A 19,137-nucleotide genomic window follows, 5' to 3' on the forward strand; every position below is an offset into this window, starting at 1 on the left:
AGTAATTCCCTATACTGCTTCAAACAACAATAATCAAGCTGTTTTCGTATGGAATTAATGCGCCTGGTTACCTGGATTACCAAAATTTGTTGTTGTTGTTGTTGTTGTTGTTGATGTTGTTGTTGGGGATTTACAGTTTTCACTGAGGTGATTTTCGTCCCAGTCGTCGTCTTAGAAAATTGTCTTATTATTTCTGCAGATCTGACAGTCACAGCATAGATGCCAGCTACAGATGTTATTTTCGTCAAATCGCTCGTTTACAAACTTCCACATGAAATTTAAAACTCAATTTTTAAGGCCTTTTTTCGTATTAAATTCAATGTATTTTTCTATTTGATTTGCTAGTCTGCATGTACGGAAAAAGAAGTCATTTCTAGCCTTTTCAGTTCTGGTTTCCGGGAGCTTGAATAATTCATTTGTTCTCCCTTTTTCTGAATTTTGTTTCAGCATTGGTAAAAAGCTATCGTCTTCTGTCAGTTTCGATAAAAGTAGAATGTCATTTAGTTGCATGAACATTGGTAGTGGTATTATGTTAAGACGTCTCAGTTGATTTGGATACGGCATGACTTTTTGTCCAAGGATCCATTTGACTACTTTCTTTTGAAATTTTTCAAGCTGTTGTAGCTCACCTCGGTTAGGATTTGTGCATGCAGAGCCATATAAGAGTACTGGCAAAATTAGTGACTTGTAGAGTCCGAGCTTGATCTCTTGTCTTACTTGAAGGGCTATGTTTCGTCGAAGTAGGTAGAGTACTTTGTTCGATTTTTCAGTCGTTTTTCGATGTGTGTCTTCCACGTCAGGTAATGGGAAATAGAGATGCCGAGATATTTGATGACTTTGGATGACTCTAGTTTAGTGCCCATAAGCTCGTAATTTTGTGTTTGACCTCTTATGCTCAGCTTTGCACATTTGTCCATGTCTAATTTTATTTTATTTTCGTTTACCCACTGTTCAATACCATTGAGATCGTTTTGAACTTGCCAAAACGTTTTCTTCACTGCAAGAATTTTTAGGTCATCCGCGAAGATAAATTGGTCAGAGAAAACTAACACATCAGGTAGTTCATTGATAACTATGCAAAACAGAAGTGGTCTGAGAAGAGAACCTTGGGGTACCCCACTTGTTACATCTAAAGTTTCCGATCTTGTGTTGTCTACCCGAACGAATTGTTTCCTATTGTCTAAGTAGTCAATGATATTTTCTAATAGGCAACCTCCCACTCCAATATTTGCAACTTTTTGTACAAGCTCAAAATGCGGCACTTTGTCGAAAGCTTTGGAGAAATCTGTGTAGAATGCTACAATTTCGGTGCTTGATTCGTTATCGAGTGCGTCGTGAATTGATTTCAAGAAGGATAGCATATTTGTATTTACTGAGCGTTTTTTAACAAATCCATGTTGGTGTTCTGTTAGGAATTTTTCGAAGTGAGCGTATAAAGCTGAACAAATGCATTTCTCAAAGACTTTACTGTCAATGTCTAAAAGAGAGACTGGTCGGTAATTTTCTACTTTCCATCTGTCATCTTTTTTGTAGATTGGTGTCACAGCTGCAATTTTCAAGGAGTTTGGGATTTTTCTCAGTCGTTTTATCTTCTTGAAAAGTACTTTTAAATTCTTACTTGTTTCGCGTGCTGTACGTTGGAAAAATGCAGGCGGAATGCCATTTGGGCCTCGCGACTTTGTGGCATCTAGCGAAAGAAGTATTTCGTAGATTGCTTTCTTTGAGATTTCGAAGTTTGTAATTTCAGGATTTCTCAATTTTACATCTTGTATACTGAAAGGAATTTTGGGTGAGAACACTGATTGAAAGAACTCGTTCATCATGTTGACTTGCTCTTGCATTTTTGTGCTCTGTTGATTTTCTTTGATTAGTAATTTTGGAAGGCTGGGTGATTTTTTCAGGCTTTTCAAGTGTTTGAAGATTGTACCGGTATTTCTTGCACGCATGATTTTCTCCTGATATTCAATCCTGTCCAGTTTTCAGCAAACTTTACGGATCTTTTCCGTTTGTGCCCCCCAGCTTAGGGGGCGCATATTATTTGCACACCCCAAACGCACGTGCAGTATTTTTACATAGTGATTTACTATGTAGTGGCACGTGCTCTGTAACTGGGGGGCGCATAACGTACTGGGGTGACAGAAACGGAAAAGATCCCTTTTTACAATATCAGGGGCTCCCTTTCGTGTACAATACACAATAGCTTGAAAAGGGAAACTGTTTTGCTGCAGGTAGGTACTGCACGAGGTCGTTCGGGTCACAATGCCTGAAGTTGGATATGTGTTTTGTAGTTGTGTTGTTGATAGTCTCGTGCCACAGTACTAGATCTGTCCGGTTTCTAAGGCTTCTGCTATTTTCTATTAAAAATCTGACGTTTTTCAGTATCTTTCTTGAGTTCGGGTTGAGACTCAGGCCGGAATTGATGTGATATGGGGCGACAGTCCCCTCTTGCCTTTGTTAGTCACTTTGTTCAATGCGTGAGAAAGAGATGATGCCGCTAATATGCGCATGGATGCTCTAAAAACTTGTTCTTCTTTACTTCTATCTAAATTAGACGAAACTGTTTCAACCAGTTGTAAAACTGCATCGGTTGCTGGCTTTTCTCTGAAATCAGAGTTGCTCTTTATTAATAAATTTATGCTTAGCAATGAAATCCGTCATCTGAATCAGAAGGAGGCGCTCAAAAATTTTGCAAAACCTTGAAGTTACAGAAATTGGGCGATAATTTATGCTATCCCGTTTATCACCAGTTTTGAAAATTGTGTAACATAGGCTAGTTTTATTTTAGTTGGGACGACTGGGACAATAAATCCCTGGAGAACAGCGAATCCAAAACAACAACGACAATACCCTTATGAGAAGTTACTTCCACTAACCACTTTTCTCATGAGCATTTCTGTACTTTCGGAACCGATTCTTAAAATTTTTATTCTTGTTCTTTTTTCAAACCAAGCGATTCATATCTGCCATGAAATGCAATTCATCAACTTGTAACTAATTGGGTGCTTTGGAAACCAGCGAATCGTTTACGGATCCTGGTAATGGTTTGTCATCGGGAAAACTAACCGTTATTCCGGCGAATAAAAAAAGGTCCTTAATTAAGAGACAGCCCATTAAGCTGCTATTAAAAGAAAAATTCCCAATTGATGACAATACTAAACTGGTCTGAAGCTCATAATGCCGTTTCCGGTTGATAAACTTATGAGATCATGATTCCCTCAGCGAAAACATTTCGCAACATTGTTCGTGCGACTTCTGAACCACTTTTAAGTCATCAGAATTAACTTTTCAGTTTTTACACCGAATTAGACGGCAATTGAAATTAAATTTGTCAAGAAACAGAAACTTTACAGCGGATGCCACTCCAGAAAAAATATAGCCAAAAGAGTTCACTTAAACAAAAAGAGTCAGATTATGCTCAACCGATATCTCCCCCTTTTAAATGTGTTTTGAATGTAAAATTGCTTTGTTCCAGAAATGGATGTCGAAAAGGTATAAAACAGTTTTCAAAGGAATGGCCATGGAAAAAAGAATTGCTCTTGAATGTGGAAATCTCGACAAGGCGGAGGTAAATTTGGGAAATAATTTGAGGACGTTGTTCGTTAAATTACAGCTCTAATTGTTCCGCTTTTAGGTGACGTCCCTGAATCTTGACCATTGCAAATCTCTACAAATATGTGGGCTGACAAAAGATTTTGTTGCTTTGGAAACGCTGAGCTTAATTAACAATGGCTTGACGTCCTTGGAAGGATTTCCTCCTTTACTGAAATTGAGAAAGGTATAAAAACCATATAGAATAAAAAAACCATATAAAGGTATTAAAAAAGTAAGATTTTCAGTAGCAAATTTTCTCGTGTTCAGTATTAAAAATTAATTTTGCTCTTTTTAATGTTTAATAGCCGCAAAGCAATATCTAAGGTTATTATTGGGCTTCTCTAGTTTTCTTTAACCATTCGAAGAATTTGAATTTTAATGGAGCGCTGTCTTTTTTTAAGATCTGTTCATGCAATTTCATGATTTTTGAAGTCAAATTGGTGTGAGGATTTTGGTCACGCCGATGCAGGAAATGGCGCGAAAATGCAAGTGGTTTTTCGACGTGATTTTGTTTTTGCTCTAATTCCAAAATAGTGCGAGAAAACAGTGTTTGAACCAAAATTTAGCTTTCGCTGGTGGTTTTTTGTTCTCACGCGGCATTTTGACATTGATTTTTACTATTTATTCTGTTTTTTACCTGATTATTTTCTGAACGATTTTCCCAATCCATTCACAGTCCACTCTGGGTCGTTTTTTTTTGTTTAGTCAATAAAATTTCTTTGAATTGTGTCAGGACTTGTCCTGCTATGTTTTTTTTATTTCGTCAAGATTTTTTGTACAACCATATGCAGCCACAATCTTTCTGCTTTTTGTTCATTCGTTCATGTAACTTCCACTGAATTGCATGCGTGACTTCATTTTTCACTCATAGTGCAGTGAGTTTTCTTCATTCGCGAGACTTACCTCACTCTCAAAAATGACTTCATCTCCCAAATTGAATTTTCCTTATGTTATTTCAAGATGATAAGGTCAAGTGAGTGCATCGGCATAATTGAAGGTTATTTAAAAGCAGCTGATAGAAGCTGTAATAAGTTATAGATTCTTTATCAAAATATACCATCTAACCGTATATTTGCGCGATTACGAAATACCGTTTTAAATTGCCCGGTTCAGAATTAATCAACTAGCGCATTTTCCGTAAATTGTCGGCAAAATTACTCATTTTTTGTTCTCGGCTGAAAGCCCTGTCGTACAATACGGCTGTTATCCTCTTCTCTTGTGTAAATCACCGTTTATATATCCTTCTATAATAGTCTTATGTTAAAAGAAGACAGCTTTGATTGGCATTGGTTCAAATGTTTTTGACAGTCAATGCAAAGTTATCTGTAAAGCAGGACGCAAGTTTTGAGAGTTTCTAATTCTGTGATTGGAAATGTTCTAGTTATGAATGGATTCGCGAGGATCTCGCCTCGTACCCGGTTGATTTTTAATTATAGCCGCGAGGCGATAGCTGAGGCTATTTTTGGCCTTCTCTCGGTTTTCTTATTTCGTTATAGCTGTCGCACAGTGCTGCATTTCGCAGGTAATTTTGGCGGAATACAGGCGCTTATTGCCGTTTTTAACTGGTACCCTAGGTATATTTGTATCATAATAATATTAGTTATATTAGTAGTAGTGTGTGACTGCCTATCCACAACTTGCTTGTGGTGCGGCGACCCTTCTGCATCTACGCCGTGGTGAATGACATGCGGTCCCCGCGTTAGTGGGGCCAGGAGGGGCATCGTCAACATCAGGGAAAAGGGGCGAGGAAGCCGTAATAATCTGTGGAGTGTGGTCGTGTAGGACTGATGGAAATAAGTCCAGCCATTTGGCTACCTCTACTGGTCTTTCCCACAAGTCAATTAGCTTCAGTTCCATGGTGTTCTTACTGCAGTTGCAAATGTAGTTTACGTCATGTGGTGCTACATCACGTTTGGGACAGCGTTTATCAACATTGTTACAGATCCTACTCAAGTAAGAGTTAAGCAGGGGACAGTTTCCAGTTCTCTGTTAGGATAGTTGGATACGTGCTGTTCTTGACTGCCTTTGTTTTTCTGCTATCTTTGGTTGAGGTGTACCTAGTTGCTTGCTCTTTGTTCAACTGAGTATAGACCATGTGTCGGTGGTTACTTCTGAACGCGTTTTGTTTTGGTATTCCTTGCGATTTAATTGCTCTTTATTAATTTTGTGTTGCTTCACGCGGTCCCTTTAATTATTATTTAGGTATCATTTAGTGTCGGTCTCATTGGACGAAAACTGGTTGAAGAGGTTGTTTCATGATCAGCATGATGGCTTTGATAACTGCCGGATCAGAATTGTTCTGCTAACATTCCAGTGTGAGCTTTGACAGGCAGCATTTCACCCTCATTCTACAAGTCATTGATGTCAGACATTTTTACACAGCCAGTAATTGTGCGAAGAGCAATGTTTTGTTGCTTTTGCAGATGGGTCCAGTTTGTATTGCTGTTTCTGGAAGCCCAAATGGGAGCACCGTAGTCCAGGACGCTCCGACCAATAGCTTTGTAAGTCACTGAGAGTTTCTCTTCTGCAGCCCCATTCGCTACCATCTTTCTCAGCATGTTATTGCGCTTTTGTAATTTCTCTTTGGTGCTTTTTAAATTTTTTCCAAAATTGAGCATACTATCGAAGGTAACAACAAGTACTTTGACTTTGGACTTTACTGGTATTGGTAAACTTTGATGGTGAGGTCTAGGTTAGACTTGGCCTCCTTGCTCCAGGTTGTGAATACAGTTGCTCTCGATTTTTCAGCAGATAACAAGTTTTCTTGATTTTAGCCAGTCGTTTGAAATATTTCGGAATGGAGTTATTTTGTCACGTAATTTTTCGACCGGTGGGTGAGATGTAGTTAAAGTTTTATCATCAGCGTAAGACGTGATGTTTATGCCTTTCTGGGGTAGAGGCACCTTGTTCATGTAGATGTTAAAGATCATTGGCGATGATACACCAACTTGGGGGAAACCCTGTTTGACTTTTCTCCACTTTGATTTAATATTATTATTTTCTACGTAAGAAAATCTGCCCTGTAAATATGAAGCGACCCATCTTTTAGTGATGTTCGGTAGTGGTGCCTCGAGTTTGTCTCTTAGTAGTATGTTGTGATCAACCGTGTCGAAAGAGGCGGTGAGGTCTAAGGCTACTAGTGGAGTAAGGTTGCTGGGTTTCTTTTGATTAAGACCTTTTTGTATATTGTGGGTGACAATGTTGAGAGCTGTTGTGGAGTGCTCAGGTCTAAAGCCATGCTGATGTTCCTTTAGTGGATATTTTATAAAGTCACTCAGTAGGAGTTATTCTGTTGGTTTTGTAAGGGGGAGAGCACTGCAGTTGGTCTGCAGCTGATAGTTTCCTGTATGTTTTCCGGCTTGTGTAGGGGTATAACCCGGTCAACTTTCCAGATGTTCGGAATTTTTGCAGTGTTTACAGAAAGTTTTTTGGTGTCAGTGAGATATCTCAGTGCTATTGGGCCTAGATGCTGTAATTGGTTTGGCGCTATTTTGTCTGGGCCCAGCGCCTTACTCCTCTTTGTGTATCTTATAGCTTCTGTCACTGTGTTACACTGAAACATTCTGCCATCGGTTTCCAGTTTTCTTATTGTTCTTAGTGTTTTTTTGTTTTTCATTTTTCTTGGGGTGTGGAGTATATTATTGATGAATATTTTGGCGCATTTTCTTGGATCATGAGTAGTTTTCTTAGCGTCAAATTATATGGCTGTTTGCAGGTGGTTTCGCGTTACTTGACGAAAGTTCTTTTACTCTGCTCTAGAGTTTTGAGCAGTTACCTCTGTGAATGAGTGTTTGTACAAACTCGATCTACTTTTTGCGCTTTTGACTTTGAAAAATTTTGTTTATTTCAAGGTTTAGCTGCGTTTTTTTGGGGTCACCTGGATGTTTTTTGATTTCCTACTCTTTTCAGAAAGCTTTACTGCTTCGGTGGGAAAATCTGATATAACTTTTTAAGTTCTTCTCTGTGGTATATACCTGCCAACCGCTGCGTTTATGGCTTTCCTCAAGGTCTCTTCCGCTTGGCAGACATTTGTTTGCCTTTGTTGTTTCTTCAATTTTAATTCAGTATCGTCTTTAAAATTTGCCCAGATTTTAAAATTTGTGTCATTTTTTTAGGTTTCATCACCCTTAAGAGCCACATGACCTCCTCTAGGGGTTTGATAATAGTTTACTGAAAACTTCTAGAGATAATGGATTGTTTTTCAAGATTTTTTTATCACAAATCTAAGCAATTTTTTTTTAAATTTTTGCTATTTTAAGTTTTTTGAATCTTCTTGAAATATTTGCTGGCACAAGGGTTCTTGGGAGCTACTCCAAGGTTTGATAAAAAGCTGTTGCATAGATTTTGAGGTTAATGGAATGGTTATCAATATGACTCCAGTTGAAGCATTTTTTTGGTTAAATCTAATTTTTTTCAAATTTACGGAAAAAATGTTGCAAGTTTATGGATCTTTATGAGCCAGTAGAAACTATTTAATTTTTGAAATAGGGATACTAGATACTCTCTTGAGATCATGAAATTTCTTTGAAGATTTTAATATCTTGAATTTTAGCAAGATTCCGTTAAAGTTTGCTATTTTTTTCAAAATTGTTAAATATTTTTGTCCTTTTCTGAGTTTAACAATCATTACTCGCCAACGAAGCTTTTTTAGTCTTGCAGATGGGTCACTTGACAGAACTCCAGAGACAAAATGGCTTTGAACTTTTTTTCACTCCGAAATCTGGAAACTTTTCTAAGTTTTTCTAAATTTTAATATATCAGTTTTTCGATTTGATTTACTAACAAGGCTAGAAAACTAAAAGTTGCAGAATCGAATCACTCTAAAGCTAGCCTCACTCAAGCGTGCATAGCTACTGACGAAGCCAACCGCTCGCTGGTTGTTTGAAAGCAATTCGCGCGACGTTAGTCGGTTATGTTATTAATCTATTTGTCGTTTATTTGCCAAATTTTGTAGCTTAAGTTATTACGGGTAGTTTTTTTCTCTCGGTTTATAAAAACATTTTTGGACTTACAAAATGGATAAAATTGACATCCCATTGGTGGATTTTGTGAAAAATTAAAACTATCAGAAAAATCAAAGATTTTGAATTGTTAAGGATTGATTTTTCTGCGAGAACATTGCATCCTTATATTTAAGGGTTGATCAATGTTTCCCTTGAGATTTTGATTTCCAACTTTTTGTTTTTAAATTTTTTTCAACCTCGATTTTGCCGAAAAAAGTTTCCAGTGTTTGCTCTTTAATAGTGCTCTCAATTAAAGTTTGAAGCAATTATTGTAAACGTGTTGCTCTTTTTTTCTGCAATATGTTTGTGCTTGACCGTTCTGATTTTCAGAGTGACTTTTCCTCGCTTTTTTGTTTTGCGTGATCTAAATTTCTCTCTCATTCCTAATTTCAAGCAGCTCAACTCAATTGGCGGCATTTCTCTACTAAAATGAATGGTGCGCCTAAATTAGTGTATTTTTTTCACTTTCTATTTTATTAGTTTTTTTAAAGGTATTTAATAACTTCTAATGACGTCATTTAATGAAGCCCCCTTAGTGAATTTAGTTATTCTCCCCTTCGAGTAATAGATTCGAGCTTCCTCTAGTCGTCTGAGAACAATTCTTCGGACGTTAGTTGGTTATTTTTTACTTTATAATCACAAAAAATGTGTTTGGATGGTTATTGGGACTAATCTAAGATGCTACAAGAAGCCCAGGAAGTTTCGAAGATTGGCAAAATACATAGTTGCTTCAGTTTAAGTGGTCTGGGGCATGAAAGTAAGAACGAGAAATGTGACAAACTTCAAAATTTTTAGGCTTTATTTTTGCTCAAGAATTGCTAATTGCTTTCAACAGCTAATAAAATTTTACACGATTTTCAAGCAGACCACTCTTCTATTTCCTGCCGTAGAATATTGACCGGCCAAAATGATAGAATAATTGTGGTTCGTTGAGTATAAGCACTTAGCAGGAAAATATTGGAATCAGTTGAGATTTTGAATTCTTTTTTCTTTCAGATGTTTACGGAATATTTATCCAATACCAAATATTTGTATTCAATCTGAGCCGTTTACCTAATCAGATTGATTGTATATATGCGAGAGCTTGGAAATAAATTTGTTTGCTGGACTTTTTACGTGGAATTTTTGAACAAACAAAGTGAAGCATTATTTCAATTCTTTTAAGTTAATTTTTTAAAAACGTTTTTAGTGTATACGAAGATACGAATCTGTCTGATTGGCCTTTTAGGCCAATTTAGGCCTTTTTATCATTCTGAGAACATTAAACTTAACTATTGATGATTCCTCACTTAACTGAAAATGATTCCTCAATAATCGATGATACTTTTCAATGATACCATTTTTTATATCTCCGCAGAACATATCGATCGGACAAAATTAGCTGAACAAGTCGGGCTGGTATGAAAATTTGGAGGGGTGGAAGAATTACTGTTATGAAGTTTTTTGTTTTAGCTAGAGCTTGCTGATAATTTTTTATCCGGGGGCTTTGAAGTGCTTGAAGCTTGTCCGAACTTGCAGAAAATCAACCTCAGTGGCAATAAAATTAAAGACATCGAATCTCTGCGTCCGTTGGTGAGTTTTTATGAACTTCATTTTATCAGCCCCCCTCACCCCGGCCAGTCAAATTTTTAGAATAAAATCAGAAACTAGAGGCTCCTACAAGGAGCAGTTAAATATTTTTTCAATATCTCAGTAGCTGTTTTTGCTTATATAAATATGATTAATATCAGTTTTGCGGTGCAGTTTTTAGTAGCAATTTTCCTGTGCAATCGCTTATTTTGCAGAGCAAGTTGTCCAATTTGATGTCTCTGGACTTGTACAGCAATGAGATCACCTCCTCCGAGGCATTCCCCCATAATGTGAAGCAGATCCTTCCCAATGTGCAATCCTTCTGTGAAGACGAATTAGAGGGTCTCTCAAGTGGAGACGAAGAAGAGGATGATCAGGTCCGAATCCGTATAATAATTCACAATGCCGAAATTGGTTAACTACTTGTTTAAGCTGGATTTTTTAAATAGCCGCGAAGCTATTATGGATATCGTGGTTTTTTACAATCCAAAGAATTTGAATTGTATTGGTGCGCCGTCTTTTTTTCAAGATCTGTTCACGCTTTTTCGGCTTTTTCACGTCAGTGAGAAGTCAAATTAGAGTGGTGATTTTGTTCACAATGAAATAGTAAAGGGAGCAAAAAATCGAGTAGGTTTGAGGCGTGACTTTTTTCAAAATACTTTTAGAGTGGAGTGAGAAATTGGTGTTTGAACAATTTGGCCCTTTTTGAGATGGATTTTCCATTTGGAGATTCTTCTCCTTTAGTGCTTTTAAGACGGTAAATATGTGTTCTAATTGTGCCTATTTGCCTTGCTTGAAATCATTAAGGGGCAGCTAGAACTTTTTATAACTTTGCCACTATTTGTTGTCATAAAATATTAGAAAATTTTAGATTTTGCCCCTTTAAAATTATCTGTTGTCTTATCACTTTGTATCATCAATGACGGTCTGATTGGTTGCTAATGAGGAGTAAAAGAACCTAAATTTTAGATCGAGTTAGTAGCTAGTGGTTTTCATGGCTTTGACACTCCTTTTTCTCAAGAATTTTGAGTGAGTTTTTGAGTTATGCAAGTATTTGTTGTACTTTTTGATGTCTTATCATTTAATCTCATTGGGACAGGTCTCTGGTGCTGCTAATAAGGCTTAAGTTTATTGATTTAATCGTTTTTGTTCGCAGCTAGTGCTTTCTATGACTTTGACACTAATTGTTTTAAATAATAATTATCGATTTGTTTGTTTTTCTTTTCAACGTTGTCTTAACTCTTAGTCTCATTAATTGCTCTTGAACGAAGTTCATAGCAATTATTGTAAACGTGTGTGTCTTTTTTATGCAAAATTTTTGCTTGACAATTTTAACTTTTCGAGTGACTTTTACGCCCTTGACTTTCTGCGTTTTGCGTGATCCAAAATTCTCTCCCAATCACAATTTCAAGCAGCGGAACTCAATTGGGGGCAATTTAATACTAAAAGTCAAATGAAAAGTGCGCCGAAACTGGTGTCATTTTTTACTTTAAATTTTTATAGTGGTATATGGTAACCTCTCATGTGGTTATTTGAAGCCCACTTTTAAGGAACTTATTAGTCCCATTTAGGCTCCCCTCCCTCCCTCCTCCCCCCACCCGACTGAAGCAGGCTGCAATTGATTAGTGCTCCCACTAGTCGTTCGAGAGCAATTCTTCCGACATTTAGTCAGTTGTGTTTATTGACAGGTCTCATTGGTTGCTAAAAAGGCTTCCATCAAAGCCAGTCATTTCAATTCATAACTATTGTTTTTTGTTACCTATACGCTGGTTCGTTCTTGAGTGATCTTTTTAGTTTGCTAGTATTTGAACTTATTGCTGTCTTATCACTTTATCTCGTTGATGACAGGTCTCAACGGTGGTCATTAAGGACTCAAATAATCGCTGTAATTGTATCCTTTAGTAGCTGTTGTGGTCTGTGACTTTTATACTAAGTGTTTTCAGAAAGTTTCAACGAGTTTTATTGCGATTTTTGGTTATTTTTGTCATTTGATATTATTATTGAGAGGACTCATCGACATTTAATGACAGGTTGCTAATGAGAAATAAAGATAAAATGAGTTCATAATAGTTGTTTTTGATGTTGAACCTGTCTTATCAAAAAAATAAGAGTTGAATTTTTAGTCGTGCTTATTTTGGTTTTCTTGTTGTTTTATTGCTCAGTCTCATTACTAATAGCTCTCATTTAACTTTCGAAGTGGAGTAAATGATTTTCAGGTCTTAAATTAATGCAATTCTTTGAATTGTATTTCAGGGCTTGTCCTGCTATGTTTTCTTTAATTCGTTGTCGTTTAATTCGATTATTCTTACGACCTGGCTCCTTTCAATTGACTTTTTTAATGACTTCAGTGACTTCTGCTGCTTTGCAGTCAAAATCTGTGTGCGTGAGGTCATTTCTACTTTTAGGTCAATTAAATGACTTCCTCACTCAAAAAAGGACTTCTGAACTCACTTATGGAATTTTCATTTTTATGAACTCTTACTAGTTAAAGATCAATAGTGCGCATCTAAGTAGTGCCAAAGCTATATGCCCTAAATTTTGAGTATTAGTCTTGAGTTTTTGATTTTGAATATCAATTTTGGAAAAGCTCATTTAGAGTTTTTTTCTTATAGACCGTATGTGTCATAAAATTGACATTCCGAATCTAACCCAAAAAGTGTAGTGGTCTATTAAAGGTTTGGTGGTCGATCTGTCTATCTTATTTTTTAGTTGTTTCAATTCACGGAAGATAACAAGCTTCTATCGCGGCTATTTTCCGGCAATCTACCGGACATGTTCTTAAAGAGGTGCTTTAGTGAACTCAGCGAACAGTTCAGGGATAAGATTAACAACGGATTTATGTTTCATGAAATTTGAGCACTTAAATTGCCTGTTTGAAACATCAAGAAATGTATCTTTAACAGAAAACAACTCTTCATCTACCTACGAGAGTCTATTTAAACATAATTTTTAATCCGTTCACTCCATGAGTGTAGTCGAATTACTTGATGGAGTTCTTTGGGATTAAAACTTAACGTTTAAATATAACGTATGAATATCCCTAGCGTATCGCATATTATTTTTCTTTAGAAATTTGGATCTTTTCCGTTTGTTCCCCCAGCTTAGTGGGTGCATAATATTTGCATCCTCCAGACGCACGTGACATATTTTTACAATGATTTACTATGGAACTACACTTGCTCTGCAACTGGGGGTCGCAAAACGTACCGGGGGGGCACAAACGGAAAAGATCCGAAAGTTCAATAGTGTTTTTTTTATTAAAGTGTAGATTTTTTAACTTTGCAAACGTTAACAACAAAACAAGAAATCAAGCAACTGTATAAATTAAGAAATTAAATAAATATCGGGAGCTCGGAAAAATGATATTTTGCTGCTGTTTGCATCATAAATTGTTTTAAGGTTTGATTGTCTTCACTGTTGTTTTCGATTTTTTTGGATCGGATTTTTTTCTAAGTGGTTTCCCCAATTCATTCATAGTTCATTCTAGGCGTTGTTTTTTGTTTGAACCAAATTTCCATTTCTGGCTAGTGGTTTTGTTTGTTCGCATGCGGCATTTTGACTTTGATTTTCTGTTTTTTTTTGTTTTTTTATTCTAATATTTCAAAATTTGTTTTTTTCCCAATTCACTCATGGTCCGTTCTAGGTCTAGGGTTTTGTTTAGTCAATGAAAATTCTTCGATTTGTACGTCAGGACTTGTCCTGCTATGTTTTTTTTACTTCGTCTAACAAATTTTTGTTTCGTCTTACCATGACTTCTTGGAATTGACTTTTTCAATGACTTCAGTGACTTCTACTGCTTTGCGGTTAAAATTCGTGTTCCTGAGGTCATTTGTCAATTGCGTGACTTACCACACTAAAAAAATGACGTCTGAACTCACTTATGGAACTTTAAATTTTATGAACATTTCCTAATTAAAGGTCAATAGTGTGCATCTAAGTAGTGCCAAACATATATGCCCTATTTCCTGAGTAATTGAGTCTTGAGTTTTAATATCAAAGATTACTTTTGAAAAAGCTTTAATTAGGGTTTTTCCTTGTAGAGCTAATGTGTCTCATAAAAATGACAATCCGAATCTAACCAAAAAAGTCTAGTGGTCTATTAAAAAGCTGGTGGTCGATCTTTCAATCTCTCAATTTTTTTTAGTAGTTTCAATTCATGGTAGACCGCAAGCGTCTATCGCGGCTATTTTCCGGCAATCTGCTGGCTATGTTTTGAAAAGCTGAGTTTATTTTGAGATTCCAAACAGCTGCACTTTTTGAAGGTGATGCAGTTGCATTTTTCACGACTTGAGTATGGGGATAGGGCTGAAACTTTTTAATAACTCGAGTAATTTGTTATAAAAAACTATAGGCAACTATGGAAAATTTTGATATCGGTTGATTTCGTTTTAAAACAGGTCACCAGTTATGAATTAACTGGTCAACAGTTATGAATTCCCACCTTGAATATAAACTATTTTTTGTTAAAATGCCTGTGCGCCGTTTGGCCCAAGTTACAATAGTTGCATGTTAAGGGAATGCATTGTCTTTAAAATGGCGGTCTTGATGTATTTTTCCAATGATATCTCAATTTAGAGAGATTTTTCATGGCCGGTTTGATTAAAAATTCCACCTCAAAAATTCATTGCGCTTTTCTCTCTTGGTTTAATGGAATTTCCGCCCAGTTAAAGGAAGGCAATCTATAAATTCCATTTGGGAATTTCTTATTCAATTGTTGTTTTGCAACATGCTGGAATATTGTTGAAAAAAATTCGTCGCTTGATTAAAAGGCTGGAAACAAATATCTGCACATTCCAATTAATGACGCCAAGTTTTACCATTTGAGCTGAGTGGGTTTGTAAGTTTAAGTATAATTAATTTTCGCTTACTTTATTTCTTCTTATGAAGTCCACTAGTGAAAATATAGGATGCTCTCAGGATTGTTTTCTTCATTCTGGTTTTCTATTTTTATTTCTGAATTTGAGTTGCAATGCCATCGGGGCTCGGCATGGTGCTGCGAGTCTTCTTAGGTGTTTATGGAGCTATTTTCTTTGTTTTTCTCCGTGGTCTGCCCTTGTCATTCCTAAATAAAAATGTCTCCAGCGCCTCGTCTATTTATATTGCAATATTGAGTGGAATGGTAATCGAAAAAGGTTGAGGTAAATTGAAGCAATTTGAACTGATTTCGTTTTGCAGGGTTTCTGATCATGTTTGGTTTGATGTCTCCATTGTTCTCTAAGATTGTTTCCTTTTTGCAATTTGTATTAAATTTTTTTTATTCTTCTCTATGGCATGAGTCAGGTCCTCAAATATTTTCCAAGGCAGCAGAAGCCTGCGGAACTGTATTTCGGTTCTCGAATTTAAAATTTAAACCGCTCTGCCCGAGAGAGGGTCAATTGGGGTCCTCTTTTCTTTGCGTGCTATTATGCACGTCTTGCACATGCAGTGTTTTCTTTTTTTTTGTCAGTATTTTGCTGCGATTGGTAGTCAACAACCGAAACCTGAGCTCTGCTGCATCAGCTGAAATTTACAGATCCAACTGACAGTGGAGCAGTTTTAGTGACTTGAAATTGCGATTTGTAAAGCTACGAAAGGTAAGTTGATCCTCCGGCTAGGTCGATAAATGCTATTTTATTTTCGGCATGAGACAGCATTTTTCATAAGAGATAGCATTTTTCATAAAAGAGAGCATTTTTCATAAGAGATAGCATTTTTCATAAGAGATAGCATTTTTCACAGACAGCATTTGTGATCAGACTGAGGATTTCATTTTTCTTGATCAAATTCATGTTGATAATTAACTGCCGCAACATCTATGAGCTATTGCATTGTCGATTGCCGTATCTTTTGGGTATTAAACCTTTTTTCAAGCTGCTGCCATTTTGATTTGATGCAGTTGATTTTCTTTTGTTCTGAATTATTGCTTCGTTTTGTATTATCTAGGGGACTCTTTAGTGGACTACTGGTTGCAAAATTTTTGGATACTGGTTGCAGGTTTTTATTTTTTTTCTGTACAAAACGCCTCATGAGGAAAAAGATATTCATGCTGTCTCTTCTGCCAGCAAATTATACTGATTTTTTGTCGCAGTTTCGTTTTACTGGAATTTATGTCTAGTAGATACTCTACCGCTTGGGTCTTTCACAATACGATCCTACTATTTATCTCCTTGCTTCACCTTGTTGTATTTGATTTACGTAAATTCTCATTGAAAAGTTTCTATCTCATTAATTGCCGCCTCCGCTTCTCAGCCAGCTATTATAGCGCTCCAATTTTTTTTAAAATTAAAAAAAATTGAATTATATTGGGGCGCTGTCTTTTAAGATCTGTTCACACATTTTCATAATTTTTGAAGTCAAATTAGTAGTTTTTGGTCACGCTGAGTTGGGATGTGGAGCGAACAAGCGAGTGGTTCTGCAGCGTGAAATTTTTTCGCACTAATTTTAAAGTAGAGCGAGAAAACGGTGTTTGAACAAAAATTCGCTTTCTCGCTAGTGGTTTTTTGTTCACTTGCGGCATTTTCACTTTGATTTTCTGTTTTTTTTTAAAATTTTTTGGATCGGATTTTTCTCTTAAATGGTTTTTCCAATCCATTCTTTGTTCTTTCTAGGCCTAGTTTTTTTTACTTGAACAAATATTCTTGCTAGTGGTTTATTTGTTCACATGCGGCATTTTGACATTGAATTAGTTTTTTTTGAAATTTTTTTATCTGATTGTTTGGAAATGGTTTTATCAATTCACTCATATTCCGTTCTAGGCCTATTTGTTGTTTGGTCAATAAAAATTCTTTGAATTGTACGTCAGGACTTGTCCTGCTATGTTTTTTACTTCGTCGAATAAAAATTTTTTGCTATACCTTAGTTCAACAACAGCTTGTTCAACATTGCGTGAAATCTTTTTTACTTCTCTAGGCTAGTTTCACGCTTCTCTCATTCTGCTAGAAGTGTTTTTAGACAGAAGTTGCTCAGCAAAGCAATCCAAAATGAACAGAGTCAGTATCAAAAAACGAAATCAGAAATAGAAACGGGATAAACCCATAAAGTCCGATTTTAGATGCCCGTTACTCAAACTTTGTTCTTAGTTATCATCTCTAATGTTTATTGGTATTGATACTAGCCCCTCTGTGGTTTCACTACGAAACAGGAGGATGTTCTCCAAAATGATATCAATATAGTTCGCGCTTTAAAATTGTTTGTACAAAAATTATTTTTGCGCTAGTTTTTTTCTCTCTTTTTCAATCCCAATCTTGGTTTTTGGGAATCAACGGCGGCTATTTATGCCGGAATCAATCTGCTGGGTATGTTTTTATTTCAACGACTTGTTTTTTTACGGAATGCTTTTGAATAAATTTTTGGTTAATGCGATGCTCTCGTTCATCAGTCTGGTTTTTACCAAAGTCGGCGTCGTCTACGACTGGGAGCTCTGCAGGTCGTTGTAAGATTGCCAGGATGTCATCAGAATGTCCCTTGGTAGGTTTTAATTTTCTGGATCGTACAGCAATTTCAAAGAGCCTCCTTTTTTGCTTCCAGTGTATCTGTTCTCTAACACCTTCAGGCATTCAAGTAATTTCTCGTGTTTTCTGCGAGCTAAAGCTAAAAGTTCTGTGTGTTGTTTGTCAGATTTTAGTGAAGATATCGTTTATGTCAGTAGTTTGCTTCGGGAAAACGCAATGCTTGCTCTCCGTAGCCCTTCACTTTGTAAATTTATGTCTGATCTTCCTTTGAATGTTTTCAGATGAACGTGGGTGGAGTGGGTCTGCCATTGACATTTGATTTTTTTAAATCGATATTTGCTTGGCGGTTGTTGCTCTTGTGATTTACCCTGATTTATGCTTAATTTTTCCGAGAAAAGTGAATGTGGAGTGTTTTTTCTAATTTTGTATAATTCTTTTTGTTAATTTTATTTTTTCCTTTGGTTTCTTGAAATTAGTTATGTTTTCCAAGTATTAAACAGATCGAATGTTTTTCTGTTGGCTGGTAATCGGATAAATAACGTTGTAGAAAAAATATCACATCGCTGTCGACATTTGTTAAGTCTTATTTCTATTTTTCCAAGCGTTAATTTTTTGAAATGTCTAAATAAGTAAGATGCTCGTTTGAGGTAGACCTATCGGGTGTTCCAAACTTGTTTGAGTTAGTCCTATCGGGTGTTGTTTTGAGCGATATGTTTAATGTTGCTGTTGGTACGATAGAGACGTTCCTTTTTCTGCTCTTTGATTCAATTCAAATATGCAACTGCTTAAAACCGAGCATCCAGATATAATAAATAGTTTTATAAAATGTACTAGGGATATATTTATACATTCATGTTGTCATGTGCAAATTTCAAGCCATCAGATTTTCTAATGAATAGTTTCATGATACGAAGTTTGTAGCAATTATATTATTCCTGTAGGTATTTTTTCTTATAGAGTAGTCGGTTATGTTTAAGGCAGTTATTGTAGTCGTGTCTTTGTGACTTCAAGAGCTCATGATCCTAATTTATGTGCGTGATTTCAATTTACACTACTAATCCGATAAAGATAAGTGTTTATTGAGAGTTTTTTAGTTACTTAATTGTTTAAGGATGACGAATACGAGGACGAGGAGGACGGAAGTGGAGATGAGATCATCAGACCTCTGGAAGGAAACGGCCTTGGCTCTTCAGGAGGAAAAAGTGGACCATCTGTCAATGGTAGGTAGATAGTTGTTGTTAGTGCGCTCTTTTGCGTGCCATGGCCGCCTACGAAGTTTATCTGTAGCAATCACGTTAATCGGCACTTCGTATGGCAACTTTGTAGATGGTATAGGCCTTTGATGAAGCCATTTGTGTTATATTTGTCATGTGGTCTTTATGCGATTTTTCGCTTGACCGATTTTTCATCTGACTCATTTGACTTTGCGTCCTCAAAAACAGGATAAAAGAGGTAGCGCCCAGAGGGCATTAAATCTCTTAGAGCCTTTCAGCTCACTAGTCTCCAATTATTCGATTCACAGAAACTGTATTGGAGACGTATAC

The 19,137-nt window shown here is 36.3% G+C and overlaps 1 protein-coding gene across 1 annotated transcript; it reads left to right on the forward strand.

Moving 5' to 3' along the window:
• Positions 1 to 3,450: 3,450 nt before the first annotated feature.
• Positions 3,451 to 18,813, forward strand: LOC142356420 (putative acidic leucine-rich nuclear phosphoprotein 32 family member C; the record flags this gene model as incomplete). Its single annotated transcript, XM_075408332.1, has 5 exons — positions 3,451 to 3,565; positions 3,632 to 3,775; positions 10,047 to 10,166; positions 10,379 to 10,540; positions 18,705 to 18,813. Coding segments are annotated over exons 1-5 (622 nt in total), but the record flags the coding sequence as incomplete, so codon positions are not given.
• Between the last annotated feature and the right edge of the window lie 324 nt (positions 18,814 to 19,137).

The sequence above is a fragment of the Convolutriloba macropyga genome, unplaced genomic scaffold, assembly GCF_964194025.1.
Source record: "Convolutriloba macropyga unplaced genomic scaffold, txConMacr16.3 SCAFFOLD_1801, whole genome shotgun sequence".
Taxonomy (NCBI): domain Eukaryota; kingdom Metazoa; phylum Xenacoelomorpha; order Acoela; family Convolutidae; genus Convolutriloba; species Convolutriloba macropyga.